The sequence below is a fragment of the Calliopsis andreniformis genome, chromosome 6 (genome assembly GCF_051401765.1).
Source record: "Calliopsis andreniformis isolate RMS-2024a chromosome 6, iyCalAndr_principal, whole genome shotgun sequence".
NCBI lineage: Eukaryota > Metazoa > Arthropoda > Insecta > Hymenoptera > Andrenidae > Calliopsis > Calliopsis andreniformis.
The window spans coordinates 6,027,087-6,044,768 of record NC_135067.1 but is presented as its reverse complement, the minus strand read 5'-3'; the positions used below and the strand labels follow the sequence as shown (position 1 = coordinate 6,044,768).

Here is a 17,682-nt window from a genome sequence, read left to right as displayed (position 1 = left end):
GTATTATACATACACTAATTAGTGTATGTTGCTTATAATCCTATAGAGGGTTACATAGCGCGAATAAAAAGAGAAACCTCGAGTAGTAAGGTGTACAGGACATATGTTCATATGACATTTTTTGCTTATTTTAGTGTGCAGATTCAGCTGAAGAATTGGCATGCACTTCTGAAACATTCTGTATACACAATCTACCTTCTAGCGAGATCCCAAGATCTTTCAAGGATTTAAATGCTTCGAAACGTCCTGGAAGCCTAACAGAACCATCTTCCTCTACTCGCTACGAGCCACAGTCTCCACACTCGCCAAGTTAGACTCGGAGAAGGTGGTTTCCACCGTGAAGACGGTGGGATAGCAAGTGGTGAAGGTGAATGAAGAGCGAGTAGAAGCTGGAGAAGAGTAACGGACGTGGAAGGGGGATAAAACGAGGGAGAGGGAAGCCTCACCATCCTCCCAAAGCTCTGTGCTCACGTTTGTACAGTGGTAATGGGCTGTCAGGAGCAGACGTTCGCTGCTCGTGCCCCTTATATACCAACACCATCGCGCAGCGTCCTCTTGGGTCGGTTCCTATCGGCTTGCTCGCATTATCAGCCCCTGTGATTGCATTCGCCGCGTTCCTCCCATCCTTCCCCCTCTTCCTGATCCTCCCCTCGCCTCCTTCGATAACGTCTTCCAGTGGTGTAACTGGAAACTGTGTTCAACTTTCTGAACCATCGTTTTGAAGGGAAGCGAAGTGCTGGTGCACTTACCGATGACATGTATCTAGTCTTCTCTATTCTGTTGTTTTTTTTTCTTCTGTATACGAATACATGATCTCTTTCTCATTAGTTTGAAAATGGGTGGATTGAATTTCATGAGAGTAAAAATGGTACTTTGCTTAAGGCGAGATAGAAGTTTGCTTTGACTTCTTAAGGGGACATTCTACTTCATTCGTTTGCTTTGGCTTTTTAAGAAAACTCTACTTTGTGTATTTGATACAACAATGACACAACTCCAAACTTTACCATTTTTGAATTGTTAGTTTGGTAAGAATTATCACACTGAATGACACTTGTATTCCGATTTTCGGAAAATCACAGGTTTTTAAATATGTCGGTGTCACAGTAAATGGGCGGCGTTTTGAACCAATGAGAACAATATTCTGCTTTAAATCGATTAAAACAAGATATTTATGAAAAATTGTGTTCTTGAAACTGGGAAATTGACAATGTCAATTTAGAAAAGTTTTATGTCAAAATCTGGAGAAGCAACAAAATTGAGAGAAATGAAATAATTTTTCAAGTTCCAGGAACGAAATTTTTGTGACATAAAAAATATTTGAGATGAAATTTATTCTGCTTAAAGAGGGTTGTTTTTATTATTAATAAAAATAGGTGACAATTTGTTTGGATTTCGAGTGTCACCATCTTGTAATCTTCGAATCTGTCATGCTTATTTTAACTCCCACCAAGTAGAGTTAAATAATTACAATCCTTAATCGAACTTGTCAGATCGGCATTTCATCCTAACTGGATCAATACTTGAACGCTTTACAAGTAAAGTATCCGATGTTCCTTAAGCGTGAACTAAATCTTTATCAGTAGATACCACTTGCCATCAATTTGTCAATATTTATCAACCTCATATCTCGTATACTTTTCTGCACTCTTCTCCATTTTTGTAGTTAGATCACACACGAGGAATAAATATTCTCCCTTCCAAGTTCGAGCAGCGCCACGTGCTCATAGACCACCACCAACGTGCCTTTCCCTCCCAGAGTGATCAATACTGCTGGAGGTGTTCTGCAGGGGACAGGTATGCTGCTGGTCCAGTATTAGCTTGGAGACAAAAAGGGGAATAGATTTGCTAAATTTGTAACCTTGAAAATGTTTCCACCTTCCATACAATATATCTGTTACTCTGAAACACAGAGGCATGTCGCCACTGAAGCATCAACGAGAAACATCTTGTCGCCTCTTGTTACTGCAAGTTCCAAAATGCTTCCAACAAACATCAACTTATACAAACATTTTGTCCACACTGAAACAACGTAATTCAAGGAATATTGTTAAATATTGTTGCTAGCAATAGAAACAAGACGAAACTTGAAGAAACATTCGATTGCAAGCTGCGACTATTTCAAGATGGAACAGCAATGAAAAGGTCCTAGTCATTGTTTTAGTGGAAACATGTGTAGTTCAACAATATATTTTTTTATTTGTTTATTTAGTAAGCTATACTTTATATCTCTATCAACTAATGGCTAATAAAATTACAACAATCGCTAAAAATACTATTTGTTGCATATTAAAATAAATATAAATGTGTTAAATTATTATACAAACGAACAATTCAAGTAAGAAAGGGAAGTAGATTTTTAATAGCAAATAACACAGACGATTATTTCTCATGTAATAGTCAAACCAAAAGCATTGACATTTATACGGGGGTGCAATTTCAACGATCACTATAGTATAGACTATAGGTATACGATATTATTATTAATTTGGTAACCAATTTTTTAAATGAAATAAATCCTTTCGTGTCAAAGTGGTTTTGTGTACCTTTTATATTTTTTGTCCCATTACCCCCGAAGAGGTTAAACATTTATTTAATTTCAAGCAAAAGAGTGATACTAAAAGTCTAGAGCAATGACTTTTGTGTGCCAAACGGCAACATTGAACGAAGATGCCTCGTCTGTTTTTAATAAAGCAAAATTAAAAAAAGTTTTTAAAAATGATGCCAAACAAAAGATTGTGCCCCCATAATATTTCTCCTTCGAAACCACTCAAATAATGACACACATGATTTTCGTATCATTAAAAACAAGAGATACTTAGGTGCCGTGATGAAGCGTGGTCACACAGTATAGTATGGAGGAGGAACAAAGTATTTGGGTATGGTAATTGAGACAAAGTTTGGAAAAGTTGCTTTACACATTATGAAAGCATAATCATTGGTCTGAAATTTTACCAATTCCCTGATATTCCCAACATTATCCACAGGTGATACAATACATAACAGATGAGGTAAGTATGAGGAAAACATAATACCGAAAGAGGTATATCCAATTCTTAGTACTTACCAGTACCGAGCTCGGATTTTGGCGAAATTAAAGGTAAGTATCAGGAGAACATGATACTGAAAGAGGTATTTCCAATTCGTAATACTTACGATAATGTTGCTTGGCTTTTGGCGAAATTAAAGGTAAGTATCAGGATAACATAATACCGTAAGAGGTATTTACAGTTCTTAGTACTTACCAGTATCGAGCTCGGATTTTGCAGATATTAAAGGTAAGTATCAGGAGAACATGATACCGAAAGAGGTATTTCCAGTTCTTAGTACTTACCAGTAATGAGCTCGGCTTTTGGCGAAATTAAAGGTAAGTATCAGGAGAACATGATACCGAAAGAGGTATTTCCAATTCTTAGTACTTAGAAATATCGAGCTCGGCTTTTGGCAAAATTAAAGGTAAGTTATCAGGAGAACATGATACCGAAAGAGGTATTTCCAGTTCTTAATACTTACGATTATGTTGCTCGGCTTTCGTCGAAATTAAAGGTAAGTATCAGGAGAACATGATACCGAAAGAGGTATTTCCAGTTCTTAATACTTACGATTATGTTGCTCGGCTTTCGTCGAAATTAAAGGTAAGTATCAGGAGAACATGATACCGAAAGAGCTATTTCCAATTCTTAGTACTTAGAAATATCGAGCTCGGCTTTTGGCAAAATTAAAGGTAAGTATCAGGAGAACATGATACCGAAAGAGGTATTTCCAGTTCTTAATACTTACGATTATGTTGCTCGGCTTTCGTCGAAATTAAAGGTAAGTATCAGGAGAACATGATACCGAAAGAGGTATTTCCAGTTCTTAATACTTACGATTATGTTGCTCGGCTTTCGTCGAAATTAAAGGTAAGTATCAGGAGAACATGATACCGAAAGAGCTATTTCCAATTCTTAGTACTTAGAAATATCGAGCTCGGCTTTTGGCAAAATTAAAGGTAAGTATCAGGAGAACATAATACCGAAAGAGGTATTTCCAGTTCTTAATACTTACCATTATGTTGCTCGGCTTTTGGCGAAATTAAAGGTAAGTATCAGGAGAACATGATACCGAAAGAGCTATTTCCAATTCTTAGTACTTAGAAATATCGAGCTCGGCTTTTGGCAAAATTAAAGGTAAGTATCAGGAGAACATGATACCGAAAGAGGTATTTCCAGTTCTTAATACTTACGATTATGTTGCTCGGCTTTCGTCGAAATTAAAGGTAAGTATCAGGAGAACATGATACCGAAAGAGGTATTTCCAGTTCTTAATACTTACGATTATGTTGCTCGGCTTTCGTCGAAATTAAAGGTACGTATCAGGAGAACATGATACCGAAAGAGCTATTTCCAATTCTTAGTACTTAGAAATATCGAGCTCGGCTTTTGGCAAAATTAAAGGTAAGTATCAGGAGAACATGATACCGAAAGAGGTATTTCCAGTTCTTAATACTTACGATTATGTTGCTCGGCTTTCGTCGAAATTAAAGGTAAGTATCAGGAGAACATGATACCGAAAGAGGTATTTCCAGTTCTTAATACTTACGATTATGTTGCTCGGCTTTCGTCGAAATTAAAGGTAAGTATCAGGAGAACATGATACCGAAAGAGCTATTTCCAATTCTTAGTACTTAGAAATATCGAGCTCGGCTTTTGGCAAAATTAAAGGTAAGTATCAGGAGAACATAATACCGAAAGAGGTATTTCCAGTTCTTAATACTTACCATTATGTTGCTCGGCTTTTGGCGAAATTAAAGGTAAGTATCAGGAGAACATGATACCGAAAGAGCTATTTCCAATTCTTAGTACTTAGAAATATCGAGCTCGGCTTTTGGCAAAATTAAAGGTAAGTATCAGGAGAACATGATACCGAAAGAGGTATTTCCAGTTCTTAATACTTACGATTATGTTGCTCGGCTTTCGTCGAAATTAAAGGTAAGTATCAGGAGAACATGATACCGACAGAGGTATTTCCAGTTCTTAATACTTACGATTATGTTGCTCGGCTTTCGTCGAAATTAAAGGTAAGTATCAGGAGAACATGATACCGAAAGAGCTATTTCCAATTCTTAGTACTTAGAAATATCGAGCTCGGCTTTTGGCAAAATTAAAGGTAAGTATCAGGAGAACATGATACCGAAAGAGGTATTTCCAGTTCTTAATACTTACGATTATGTTGCTCGGCTTTCGTCGAAATTAAAGGTAAGTATCAGGAGAACATGATACCGAAAGAGGTATTTCCAGTTCTTAATACTTACGATTATGTTGCTCGGCTTTCGTCGAAATTAAAGGTAAGTATCAGGAGAACATAATACCGAAAGAGCTATTTGCAATTCTTAGTACTTAGAAATATCGAGCTCGGCTTTTGGCAAAATTAAAGGTAAGTATCAGGAGAACATAATACCGAAAGAGGTATTTCCAGTTCTTAATACTTACCATTATGTTGCTCGGCTTTTGGCGAAATTAAAGGTAAGTATCAGGAGAACATGATACCGAAAGAGCTATTTCCAATTCTTAGTACTTAGAAATATCGAGCTCGGCTTTTGGCAAAATTAAAGGTAAGTATCAGGAGAACATGATACCGAAAGAGGTATTTCCAGTTCTTAATACTTACGATTATGTTGCTCGGCTTTCGTCGAAATTAAAGGTAAGTATCAGGAGAACATGATACCGACAGAGGTATTTCCAGTTCTTAATACTTACGATTATGTTGCTCGGCTTTCGTCGAAATTAAAGGTAAGTATCAGGAGAACATGATACCGAAAGAGCTATTCCCAATTCTTAGTACTTAGAAATATCGAGCTCGGCTTTTGGCAAAATTAAAGGTAAGTATCAGGAGAACATGATACCGAAAGAGGTATTTCCAGTTCTTAATACTTACGATTATGTTGCTCGGCTTTCGTCGAAATTAAAGGTAAGTATCAGGAGAACATGATACCGAAAGAGGTATTTCCAGTTCTTAATACTTACGATTATGTTGCTCGGCTTTCGTCGAAATTAAAGGTAAGTATCAGGAGAACATGATACCGAAAGAGGTATTTCCAGTTCTTAATACTTACGATTATGTTGCTCGGCTTTCGTCGAAATTAAAGGTAAGTATCAGGAGAACATGATACCGAAAGAGCTATTTCCAATTCTTAGTACTTAGAAATATCGAGCTCGGCTTTTGGCAAAATTAAAGGTAAGTATCAGGAGAACATAATACCGAAAGAGGTATTTCCAGTTCTTAATACTTACCATTATGTTGCTCGGCTTTTGGCGAAATTAAAGGTAAGTATCAGGAGAACATGATACCGAAAGAGGTATTTCCAATTCTTAGTACTTAGAAATATCGAGCTCGGCTTTTGGCAAAATTAAAGGTAAGTATCAGGAGAACATGATACCGAAAGAGCTATTTCCAATTCTTAGTACTTAGAAATATCGAGCTCGGCTTTTGGCAAAATTAAAGGTAAGTATCAGGAGAACATAATACCGAAAGAGGTATTTCCAGTTCTTAATACTTACCATTATGTTGCTCGGCTTTTGGCGAAATTAAAGGTAAGTATCAGGAGAACATGATACCGAAAGAGCTATTTCCAATTCTTAGTACTTAGAAATATCGAGCTCGGCTTTTGGCAAAATTAAAGGTAAGTATCAGGAGAACATGATACCGAAAGAGGTATTTCCAGTTCTTAATACTTACGATTATGTTGCTCGGCTTTCGTCGAAATTAAAGGTAAGTATCAGGAGAACATGATACCGAAAGAGGTATTTCCAGTTCTTAATACTTACGATTATGTTGCTCGGCTTTCGTCGAAATTAAAGGTAAGTATCAGGAGAACATGATACCGAAAGAGCTATTTCCAATTCTTAGTACTTAGAAATATCGAGCTCGGCTTTTGGCAAAATTAAAGGTAAGTATCAGGAGAACATAATACCGAAAGAGGTATTTCCAGTTCTTAATACTTACCATTATGTTGCTCGGCTTTTGGCGAAATTAAAGGTAAGTATCAGGAGAACATGATACCGAAAGAGCTATTTCCAATTCTTAGTACTTAGAAATATCGAGCTCGGCTTTTGGCAAAATTAAAGGTAAGTATCAGGAGAACATGATACCGAAAGAGGTATTTCCAGTTCTTAATACTTACGATTATGTTGCTCGGCTTTCGTCGAAATTAAAGGTAAGTATCAGGAGAACATGATACCGAAAGAGGTATTTCCAGTTCTTAATACTTACGATTATGTTGCTCGGCTTTCGTCGAAATTAAAGGTAAGTATCAGGAGAACATGATACCGAAAGAGCTATTTCCAATTCTTAGTACTTAGAAATATCGAGCTCGGCTTTTGGCAAAATTAAAGGTAAGTATCAGGAGAACATAATACCGAAAGAGGTATTTCCAGTTCTTAATACTTACCATTATGTTGCTCGGCTTTTGGCGAAATTAAAGGTAAGTATCAGGAGAACATGATACCGAAAGAGCTATTTCCAATTCTTAGTACTTAGAAATATCGAGCTCGGCTTTTGGCAAAATTAAAGGTAAGTATCAGGAGAACATGATACCGAAAGAGGTATTTCCAGTTCTTAATACTTACGATTATGTTGCTCGGCTTTCGTCGAAATTAAAGGTAAGTATCAGGAGAACATGATACCGAAAGAGGTATTTCCAGTTCTTAATACTTACGATTATGTTGCTCGGCTTTCGTCGAAATTAAAGGTAAGTATCAGGAGAACATGATACCGAAAGAGGTATTTCCAGTTCTTAATACTTACGATTATGTTGCTCGGCTTTCGTCGAAATTAAAGGTAAGTATCAGGAGAACATGATACCGAAAGAGCTATTTCCAATTCTTAGTACTTAGAAATATCGAGCTCGGCTTTTGGCAAAATTAAAGGTAAGTATCAGGAGAACATGATACCGAAAGAGGTATTTCCAATTCTTAATACTTACGATTATGTTGCTCGGCTTTTGGCGAAATTAAAGGTAAGTATCAGGAGAACATAATACCGTAAGAAGTATTTACAGTTCTTAGTACTTACCAGTATCGAGCTCGCCTTTTAGCGAAATTAAAGGTAAGTATCAGGAGAACGTGATACCGAAAGAGGTATTTCCAACTCTTAATACAGATACGGCACAGGGTTAAATCCAGTCAAGCAGATCCAAAACCTATAAATGCTATAAAGTCGTAAAGCGATTAACCTGTGTTCAAGCTGTTCATATAACTGACTTGTTCGTGTACGAATAACAAACATAATATTTTTGTACAGTATAACAAATCTAGGTTTGCCGGTGAGTTGCACAAACCGACAAAGAGATGCGATGAGGTGGACGACGTTAATGAAGGATAGTTGAGTTATAACTATAAAGGATGAACTACCCGACTTAAGTGGATGAATCTCTCATTTCTACGGTACGGATGGTCTACGTTTACTGCACTTGTGAGATTATGCCTAATTAGGGATATACTTAATTAAAAATATTATAGAAACATGAACTAAAGTATCTGTACATGTTTTGAGTATGCCAATATATAGCAATATAAACTCTATATAAATTAGTTTTTTAGCAAAACAATTACACAACATATTTTCAGTCTCGTATAAGAATACTCAACTGTGAATCAAATTTCAAATTTATTCGTAGCGCTTTAATCGTATTTTAAACTAAATCGATAGTAAAGTACTACAGTAGTATCAGTTGTCGGTAATGAAGAACGTAACCGTGAAATTCCTTCATTGTCGGTAAAAATTACATTATTGACATCTACCGGTAAAAATTAGAAATTGACTTTTCGGGAAATCCCTTCATTTCCTACAATAATCACACTATTGACTTCTAGCGGTGACAGTTACAAATTGCCTTTCCGGGAAAATTACAGCTTTCGCCATCTACCAATGAAACTTGTAAACTATCGTTTAAATTTGGATAATATTTAGAGAATTTTCATCTACACCCCCCTTGCCATTACTTTCATGCATCGTAGATCTAAATTTACAGAAATTGTTCCTTTAGAATAATTGTGTAATAATTCCGGTCCGAATTGCACAATGAATTACTGGGTCTTACTAAATACTCTAAATACTCAGATTACAAATAAATTGGTAAATAGACATTTATTGTTGTTTCTTACATAAATGTCTATAGAGGTTTTTAGTAATAAATAGACGATTTTGGTACTCGATATCATTGCCTAATCATAAAGTTTTTAGAACCCCTCTATGAACCAAAAAATGAAAAACTAATATTTTAAAGCAATATGTTTAAAACATGTATAAATTATACCTACATTTTCATATCATGACTATATTTTCTATTTAAATATTTAATTATTACTAGGACACATACAAACTGTACAATTTTAAGCTATGTACAGGGAAAATTACAAATCAGATCTAACACCAAATCCTGGTCCTGGTGGTGGAGATGTTAATGACGTTAAACCACCTGATGGATCTGCTGCAAATCTGGGTGAATTTTGTGGACCTGGTGGTGGTCTTTCTCCTTTTTTTAGTGCATTTATTATTGCAGTTGCACTTTCTGGAGTCAAGTCCTCCTATAAAACATATTAACCATAGATTCTATTTCCTACTAACCATTCCTTTCAGAAATTACTATTATAATAAAATTATTCTATTATCAAAATTTATGATTAAGGAACAATGACTACGAATTCTACATTAATTTTATACAATTAATTCCAATAATATGAATTTTGATCTTTAACAAGTTATTTTGATTTTCATTAAATTAATCAACTACTATAACATCAAATTCAGGACTATCTCAGTCATTTGATTAATAAGTGAGCAAACAATCCTTGTGCTAATTTCTTATCATACTATTCATTGAAAACGTGCTACATATTATGTGATAAGATATTTCAAAAAATATACTTACATAATAATCATCATTCACTTGAAACATCGGTGCATTAGCACAAGCACCAAGACACTCAACTTCAGAAACAGTAAACAGTTTATCCTCAGACATTTCTCCAATTTTACAATTTGTAGCTTTTGTTACAGCATTTACAATGGAATCAGAATCTCGTAACCAGCATGGAGTACATGTACAGATTTGAACATGATATTTTCCCATTGGTCGTCTATTGAACATTGTATAAAATGTAGCTACTTCATAAACTCTCATGTTAGAAACACCTAATATTTCTGCTACTTTATGCATGGCAGAAATAGGTAACCATCCATGCTGACGTTGTGCTAAATCTAATAAAGGTATCATTGCACCACGCTTATGACCATCTGGGTATATTTTTAAAAGAGCTTCAATACGTTTTTTGTTTGCATCGTTGAATTCAAATGGTATTTTTGGATTATCCACTTCACTGTCTCGATGCTAAAATCAAAATACTATATGAACATCTAATTTACACAATATTATCACGTATGAAAATACATACAACAAACAGCTGATCCGATGCATGGATACTTGAAGTCTGCAGTCCTCTAACATTTTTACAGTTCTGTTTAATGAAAATAAATTATATTAATTCTTGAAATATAGTTCTAAATTATTATATTATTTTTTATAAAATATGATTATTCTTTTATTAAATAACTAAAATCAACTCTTATTTAGTTATAAATTCTATATAGTTATAAAATATTTACATATTATAATTTAAATTATACTTAAATTGACAAGTTGAAATTAAGTCTTTCAAAAAATTATATGCAACTCACATTACTCTACTTCTATTTTAATAAAAAAGAAAAAGTAATAATAGTTTTTATCACTTAATAGTGTATATTTTTCAAATAATTTGACATTTGTTATAACAGATTTCTTATTACATATGTTGATTTAAGTAAACATAAACACAAAAAAGAATTAAATGTATTTATCGCATAGAATATCAAACATTATAAAATTAACTCCAAAAAAGTCGTAAGATGTATATGAATATATACAACAGTAAATAAGTAAATAAATAAAATTGAACGTTGCATAAGATCGTACAAGAGGTTACGATACTTCAAATTACAAAGAACAGTATTTCAGAGTCAGTAATAAATAACTTACGTAAAGGCTGCGAATAGCTCGCGTAGAGAGAAACATGATCACACGATTTTCGAAATTTTATTATTAAAATGAATTTTTACTTTATTTCACTCTACTATCTTGTATGGAATTGAAGTTACAATGCAAAGCAAGTAACGCAAAAGATATTTTCCGATTTCAACCCCATCTAATGTTGCAGTAGAGGAACTATAATCTCTATTTCGAATTTACCGCCAATTTTATTTAAAAATGTGTAACTCTTAATCTTCATACGATTAATTCTAAATGTTAAAATATTATTTTTTTATCATTATGGCAAATATACTGTTATAAAATTAAAAATTTAGTTTCCAACTGTTGACATTTGCATAATTTAATAAAGCCTTAAAACTGACCAATTGACTGCTCGCAGTGAAAACATGAGTGCATACAATGCAGAACACACCAGGTCTGACCTACAGTAGATTTTTAGCAATCTTTAGATTCGCTAGAACAAGATGTGAAAGGATTGCAAAATTTTTGAAATTAACAAAAAATAAAACTTCACCCTCCCTCATTTCCTAAAAGATTCACGAATTCTGAAGCTTGGAGCTAACGTAATTCGTGCATCAATATTAAGTGTCCTCCACGCCATTATTTAACATAGTGGATTAGTTTTGTGGACACTACATTATTTATATATATTTCTTTAACAATTTAAAATAGTAATTGAGCAATATTATGACTTGAAAGAATATATAGGATCAATAAAAATTGTAGACCTTTGAATGATTAATAAATAAATCAATAAACTAATTTTAATAATATTCCTCTGCTCAAAGTCGAGCAAAATTTTTGAAACACTTTTACAAAAATAAACAAACGAAATAATTTCGATATCCAGTATAATTATGCAAAGAACTGAGTAATATATGAATAAATAAATGTTTGTTTTGTTATATATAATAATTCAGCTTATCGTTGTGGTCACTAGGTGACTATCGTACTTATCGTTCATGGAATAAGCAAATTTTTATTTTTTAAGGGTAGTAAATATTAATCCACTTTTGGGAGTTAACGTATTTCTGAAGTTCTAAATTCTGAATGTTTAATGTCACCATTATTCGTCACTTTATAAGTTTCGTTTAATAATAAAACAAGTTGAAATACGAAACATGTCCGTATTTACTTTTTTATGTAACATATTACATATCATGATGAACCGTGATATATTAATTGAATAGTTTTCATTAACAGAAAATAATTTGTCTTGTTTCCCAAGATAATCTATATACAGTATTTTCTCGTTATAAACTCACGGTTATTCACATTTTTAAAAATTAGTATATTATTTTTTTTGTTTTCATTCTTAATGAAACTAAATAATATTCCCAGTGTATGAATTAACTCCAGAAACATGTCACATGTATTTTACAAGCTCACTTGTATCGAATTGCGAGATTGTAGCGAGTAAAAACTGTAGTAGTCATGGACTTTTTTACTTCTTAATCAAGTAATCATTGACGCAATATCATGGCAGAAGGGTCATTAATGTGTAATTTGATCACAATAAATCTACTCTCTTACTTGTATGAAAGTGATTATTGTACAGAATAAGATTGTGTGAAAATCATACAATTCTCACACAATGCTATACACAATTAATGATTCAGTGCACTACCATAAATTGTAGTTCTTTGTGCACTTGTATTGTCACATATAACGTCTATTTAACAAACGTTATGTATAATGAATTTTGTATTTATATCTTAGATATACATACATATTTTATCCTTTCAAAGAGAGTATTTGCATGCATCCATAGTTGAGCATGTAACGTGATGCTCCAAATTCAATCTGTACTTAAAATTGCGTGTTAATAAATGACATAATAACGTAATTTACAAATGAACCAAATCAACGTGTTTATGTTCTGTTTTTTTTTTCAGTTCTTTTGTAAGAATAGATAATAACTTTTTCGATATATCGATATATTTGATTATATGATTCTACAGTATTGTAAATTTGTGCTTTTACACAAATAGTTTTAAAACTTTCCACGGTAACCGCCACGGCTGCGATAAGATCTTCCGCCAGAATATTTTCCTCTGTACACGTGTTTCACAAGAGGGCTCGACCTTCCTCTTATCATTTTTCCTCTTCCATGCCAATCCGATCCTCTCTGGAATGTATGTTCCAATTCTAACTCTTCCGAAGAATCTTCTAACATCATCGGACTCTCGCCACGACTATGATCACTTCTAGTTTCATGGAAGTCATCACGCTCATGCCTATAGGTGGGCGAGTACTTTTCGCGAACATAATGATCCCGTATGGATCCTTTATGAGACGAGATGCTATCTCTACTCCTTACTGGTGATCCTAATCTTAAATTCCTCGGATTATGGTCTAAAGGTATGGAGTCTACACGATGCTCACGCTCGTCACTTCGTCTGGGAGGTGATACAGTTCTATTCCAAGTTCGCTTTTGGGAAGAATTACTTAAACTCCACCTCAAGTCATCTGGTTCACGATACTTAGGCGTATAATCAAATGTTTCCCGTACATTCCAATCTAGACGGTCCATAATGGGTCGTTTCTCTTCTTTAGTTGCATACTGCAAATCTTGAGGATATACTTGTACTTCGGAATCCACCATAGTTACGGTTGCTTGAACGAACGTTGTGCTTGTCTCTACTTCCTCGGTTTGACAGATTTTCTGATGCGTTTGTACGTTATGCTTCATTGGCGAAAGATGGTGTACATCTTCCTCTTCCCAACATATTTTGTTCCTGCTTTTTTGCAAAAGTATGGAGTTCGATGAATAGACATCCTTCTCGTTGCGCAGATTTTCTTTCTTCGGATCAAAGAAAAATCGTCCTTTCATCTTTAAACGGGGATCTTCATTAGGAAGTTCACGCAGAGCATGTTCACAGTGACGTAATATTTCAGGTTTAAATCCTATGGTGGAAAAAGAAATAAGTTTACAAAGAAATGATGTGAATAATTCGTGTCTGATCTTCATTACGACATAAATGGGTGAAAACAACTTTAAGGTATCCAATTATTAAAATGTTCTTACCTGGATACAAAACTGGTAAACTAGCTGAATCTAGAAGTATTAAAGACAATAATTTATGTAGTATAATTTTTGTAGTAACATAATTAAAAAATAGTTGTAACATATGAACACGAATCTTAACAGTAACTGAATAAAAATATAGTCGCACCTTTTGCGGAAACGGATGCTTCTAGTAGACTGGATAAACTCGTCTTTTCAAATTGCTGTAAGATTAATGAATAATGCAGACATTAATTTTTCCAAGTCATCACAAGAAGCTTGTTTGCAAACTATGTGCAAGAAGCATATAAAATTATATGTTAATTGCAAAACAATAGTTGCAGTTTTAACAGTACAGAATAAAACATACAAACATACATAAAAAGAATTTTTTGTTACAATATATAGTACAATTACTTTTGTATCAGAGATGACTGGTGGTTCAGGAGTTTTCAGACGTTCTTCTGACGCATGGTATCCATTGTAAGAGTCGGTGAATCTTCGTTCCCGGTAGTTTTGAGGGCTTGAATCCTTCGGCTTATGCGAGAACTCGAAGTTTTGAATCGGAGACTGTTGAGGAGGAGGAATTCCGTGTGACGAGTTGTACACTCCTGGGGCATGATCCATTGGTCCTGGAGCAGGCTCAGGTTGCGGCGGAGAAATTGGTGCAGGAAGAACCGGTGGTCGATGTGGAGGTTGTATTGAACTATTTGGTTGGTTGTACATAACTGGTCCAGAAACGTATTCAGTTTGAGGCAATGGGTGTACTGGTACAGGCTCGAAATTCATTGGTTGCGACGAATTTTCGAAATTCATAAACGGTGGACCACCAGGTGCAGGACCTGGCGGAGGAATTGGCGTTGGCAATAAGCCAGGTTGATGCATGTAAGGGGGCATTGGCATCGGTGGTCTAGGCTCTGCTTCTGGTTGATACACGTTAGTGTTTATCATTGGTGGTATGCCATCCATTGGTGGAGGAGGCGCATATCCAGTATTTATATGCGACGTTACTAAAGCTTCGTTCCTCAGTTGTCTCGTTAATTCGTTAATGAAAGGCGATCGCTTCCTTGTGCGTCGTTCTAACGACCTACTCCGAGTCCGACTTCGACGTCGAGGACTATAACGTCTGCCAATTGGTGAACGGCTGATTTTTCTCCGAAGGCGGTCCATACTGCGACTTCGTTGCCGTTCACGAGAGCGACTTCTTCGGCTTAACAATTTAAAATTTGAGTTAAGACACTCAACCATGTGAAACTAAAGACTTATTACAACAATCTGTACTCGTACCATTTAATTAAAACAGAACGTACATCATATTTGAATTGTATAAAAATAAATTTTACAGAAAAATTAATGGGAGAAACTTATTCCTTTATCTCTACAATAAAATTGAAAAGAAAAAATATCATGTACACTTAAAAGTAATATCTTCTCACCGTTCATGTATATTCGTACGTCTTCTATGTCGCTCAGCGCTCCATCTTCTATCTGCGCTTGTTCTTCGTTCCCAGCTGAGTCGTCTGATAGGGCTTCTTCGCCTATCCGGGCTGAATCCAAGAGGACTTCGACGGGAACAACCGAATCTTGGACTTCTTCTTTTTTCAGGACTAAATCTTGGTGGGCTTTTTTCAGGACTAAATCTTCTATGTCTTTCAATGTTCATCTTGAAGGGACTTCTACAACGTTCTGGACTTATCAGTAATGGGGACTTTCGACGAGGAGAATTTAATCTAATTCTGTCTGGAGTTCGGCGTCTTAACGAATTTCCTCCTTGCCGATCGAAACTTCGGCGTCGTTCTCGACTTCTACGTACGTGCATCTGTGTTTGTTCCATGTTCTGTTTCTCTGCAATGCTTTGAATTGCTTCAGTTTCTGTACCTGGCGGTACAACATTATCAGAATCCAACAGATGCTTTATAGCTTTCTCCTTTTCCGCTAAGAGTTTACTTTCATTATCCCTTTTCGCACGTATCTTATCCCTTTCTATATCTTTTGTGCTTTTAGAAGGATCACGACGTATTTCTTCATGTTTTTTCTCTTCTCTCTTTGGTCTCTCACGATTGTAAGATCCTTTGTTGTAGTCACGGCGATGTCTTTCCCTAGAATTAGGCTTGTGATCATTCTCTTCCACATATCACTAATTATTTAAAGGAAAGAATATAAACATTTTCTAATATATTTAATAAAATATATGATAACAATGTATATATGAATTAAAGTTATATAAACAGAGACGCATGTACAAATGAAGTATAAACTAACTGCAATATGTAAAACTAATATGAAACATTATAATAGCAGTTTATGACAAGTTTATCTATACAACAACAAGGTAAAAATTATTTTACTTTATCAATGCTACCTAGAAAGACGCTTTTGTTCTTGCTCCTTGGCATGAGATGTTTTAGGTTCAACTTCACGTCCTTTTTCTTCATCACCTTCCCAAGCATCGACAACATCCAAACCTTCCATAAAATCTTCATCGTCTAAAAACTCTTGAAGTTCTTCATCTGGTATTTCCTTTAGACCTTCTATCGCACGTTGTACATCTTCGTTTGTACTTTTCAACGTAGACTCTTTTTTATCATCACTTTGCTTTTGATCCATTGATTTACTTTGCACATTGTTTTTGACACTTAAACTTTTCATTCTTTTCGCTGTATCACACATTTTGTCTGCAAGATCAACTAAACTGCTGAATTAATTGCAAAACCACTGTACAATTTAATTCTCATTACTCTCATAGAAAAACGATGTTTCTCAAATATAAAATGAAAAAAATACGTTTCAATCGAGCATGTAACGTCCCGTAGTGATATGTCAAAAAAAATTCATAGATATCAGAGAGTAAATTTATCTTCCATTTTCGAGTTGTATGCTTAACAAAAGTATGACTACTTTTTAATACATTGGACAGCGAGAAATAATAAACGCACCCCTTAACCTTTCAATGGAACATATAAAATTGACATTAACACTCTCATTACGTAAGTCGTATTATCTTTATTTGGAACTAAAATAATTTTCAAAATTGTATATTTTTTTCATTTCGCTAAGGACGCTTATAATACATTCACTTGAGGAAAACTGAAATGAATTGTTTGCCAAGTAGACTGCTCTCTAATGGACAACACACGCACTTATTGTTAATAATACTTAGTACAATTAAGTACAGAACATATGACGTCAATGATAATTGCAACGCGGTGTCGATAATGATATAAATGAACAACTAACTTGAATCTTCTTAAATTCTATTATGTAGAAATATTTTGAATCCGTGAAATCCGGAACTCGAAAAATCAACATCTACCTACTCCGCCATATTAGTTACTAACAGATTTACGGAATACTAGAAAACAAGGGCACGTCATAGGTACTTTTCCTAAATAAACTAAAAAGGAAAAAAAAATTCTAGGCTGTACGTATTCTGGGCAGAAAAATTTAAACTAATATCACTTACGATGATCTTACATCAACGAGAGACGATATTATGAATAAGTGTTACTGTCGCACAAAACAATTGATAACGCGTAATTTAAGTAATAATCGAAGTATTAGATGATAACTGAAGTGTTTTATTATTTTATGGAAATAATGCAACAATTGA

The 17,682-nt window shown here is 34.5% G+C and overlaps 1 protein-coding gene across 2 annotated transcripts; it reads right to left on the bottom strand.

The window, feature by feature from the left end:
• Nucleotides 1-9,104: 9,104 nt before the first annotated feature.
• On the bottom strand, nt 9,105-17,396 carry LOC143180447 (NADH dehydrogenase [ubiquinone] flavoprotein 2, mitochondrial-like). Of its 2 annotated transcripts, XM_076380178.1 has the most exons (7): nt 17,310-17,378; nt 16,435-16,787; nt 15,509-16,171; nt 14,490-15,282; nt 14,242-14,296; nt 14,094-14,123; nt 12,077-13,972 (listed from the first exon to the last, which is right to left on the bottom strand). In XM_076380178.1, exons 2-7 carry the CDS (start codon nt 16,740-16,742, stop codon nt 13,059-13,061), a joined length of 2,763 nt encoding a protein of 920 aa, XP_076236293.1. In that variant the 5' UTR covers nt 16,743-16,787; nt 17,310-17,378; the 3' UTR covers nt 12,077-13,058. The 2 variants fall into 2 exon arrangements, with proteins under 2 accessions (XP_076236294.1, XP_076236293.1); XM_076380179.1 differs by lacking the exons at nt 12,077-13,972; nt 14,094-14,123; nt 14,242-14,296; ... (1 more) ...; nt 15,509-16,171; nt 16,435-16,787 and adding exons at nt 9,105-9,563; nt 9,908-10,366; nt 10,431-10,493 and having other exon boundaries at nt 17,310-17,396.
• Between the last annotated feature and the right edge of the window lie 286 nt (nt 17,397-17,682).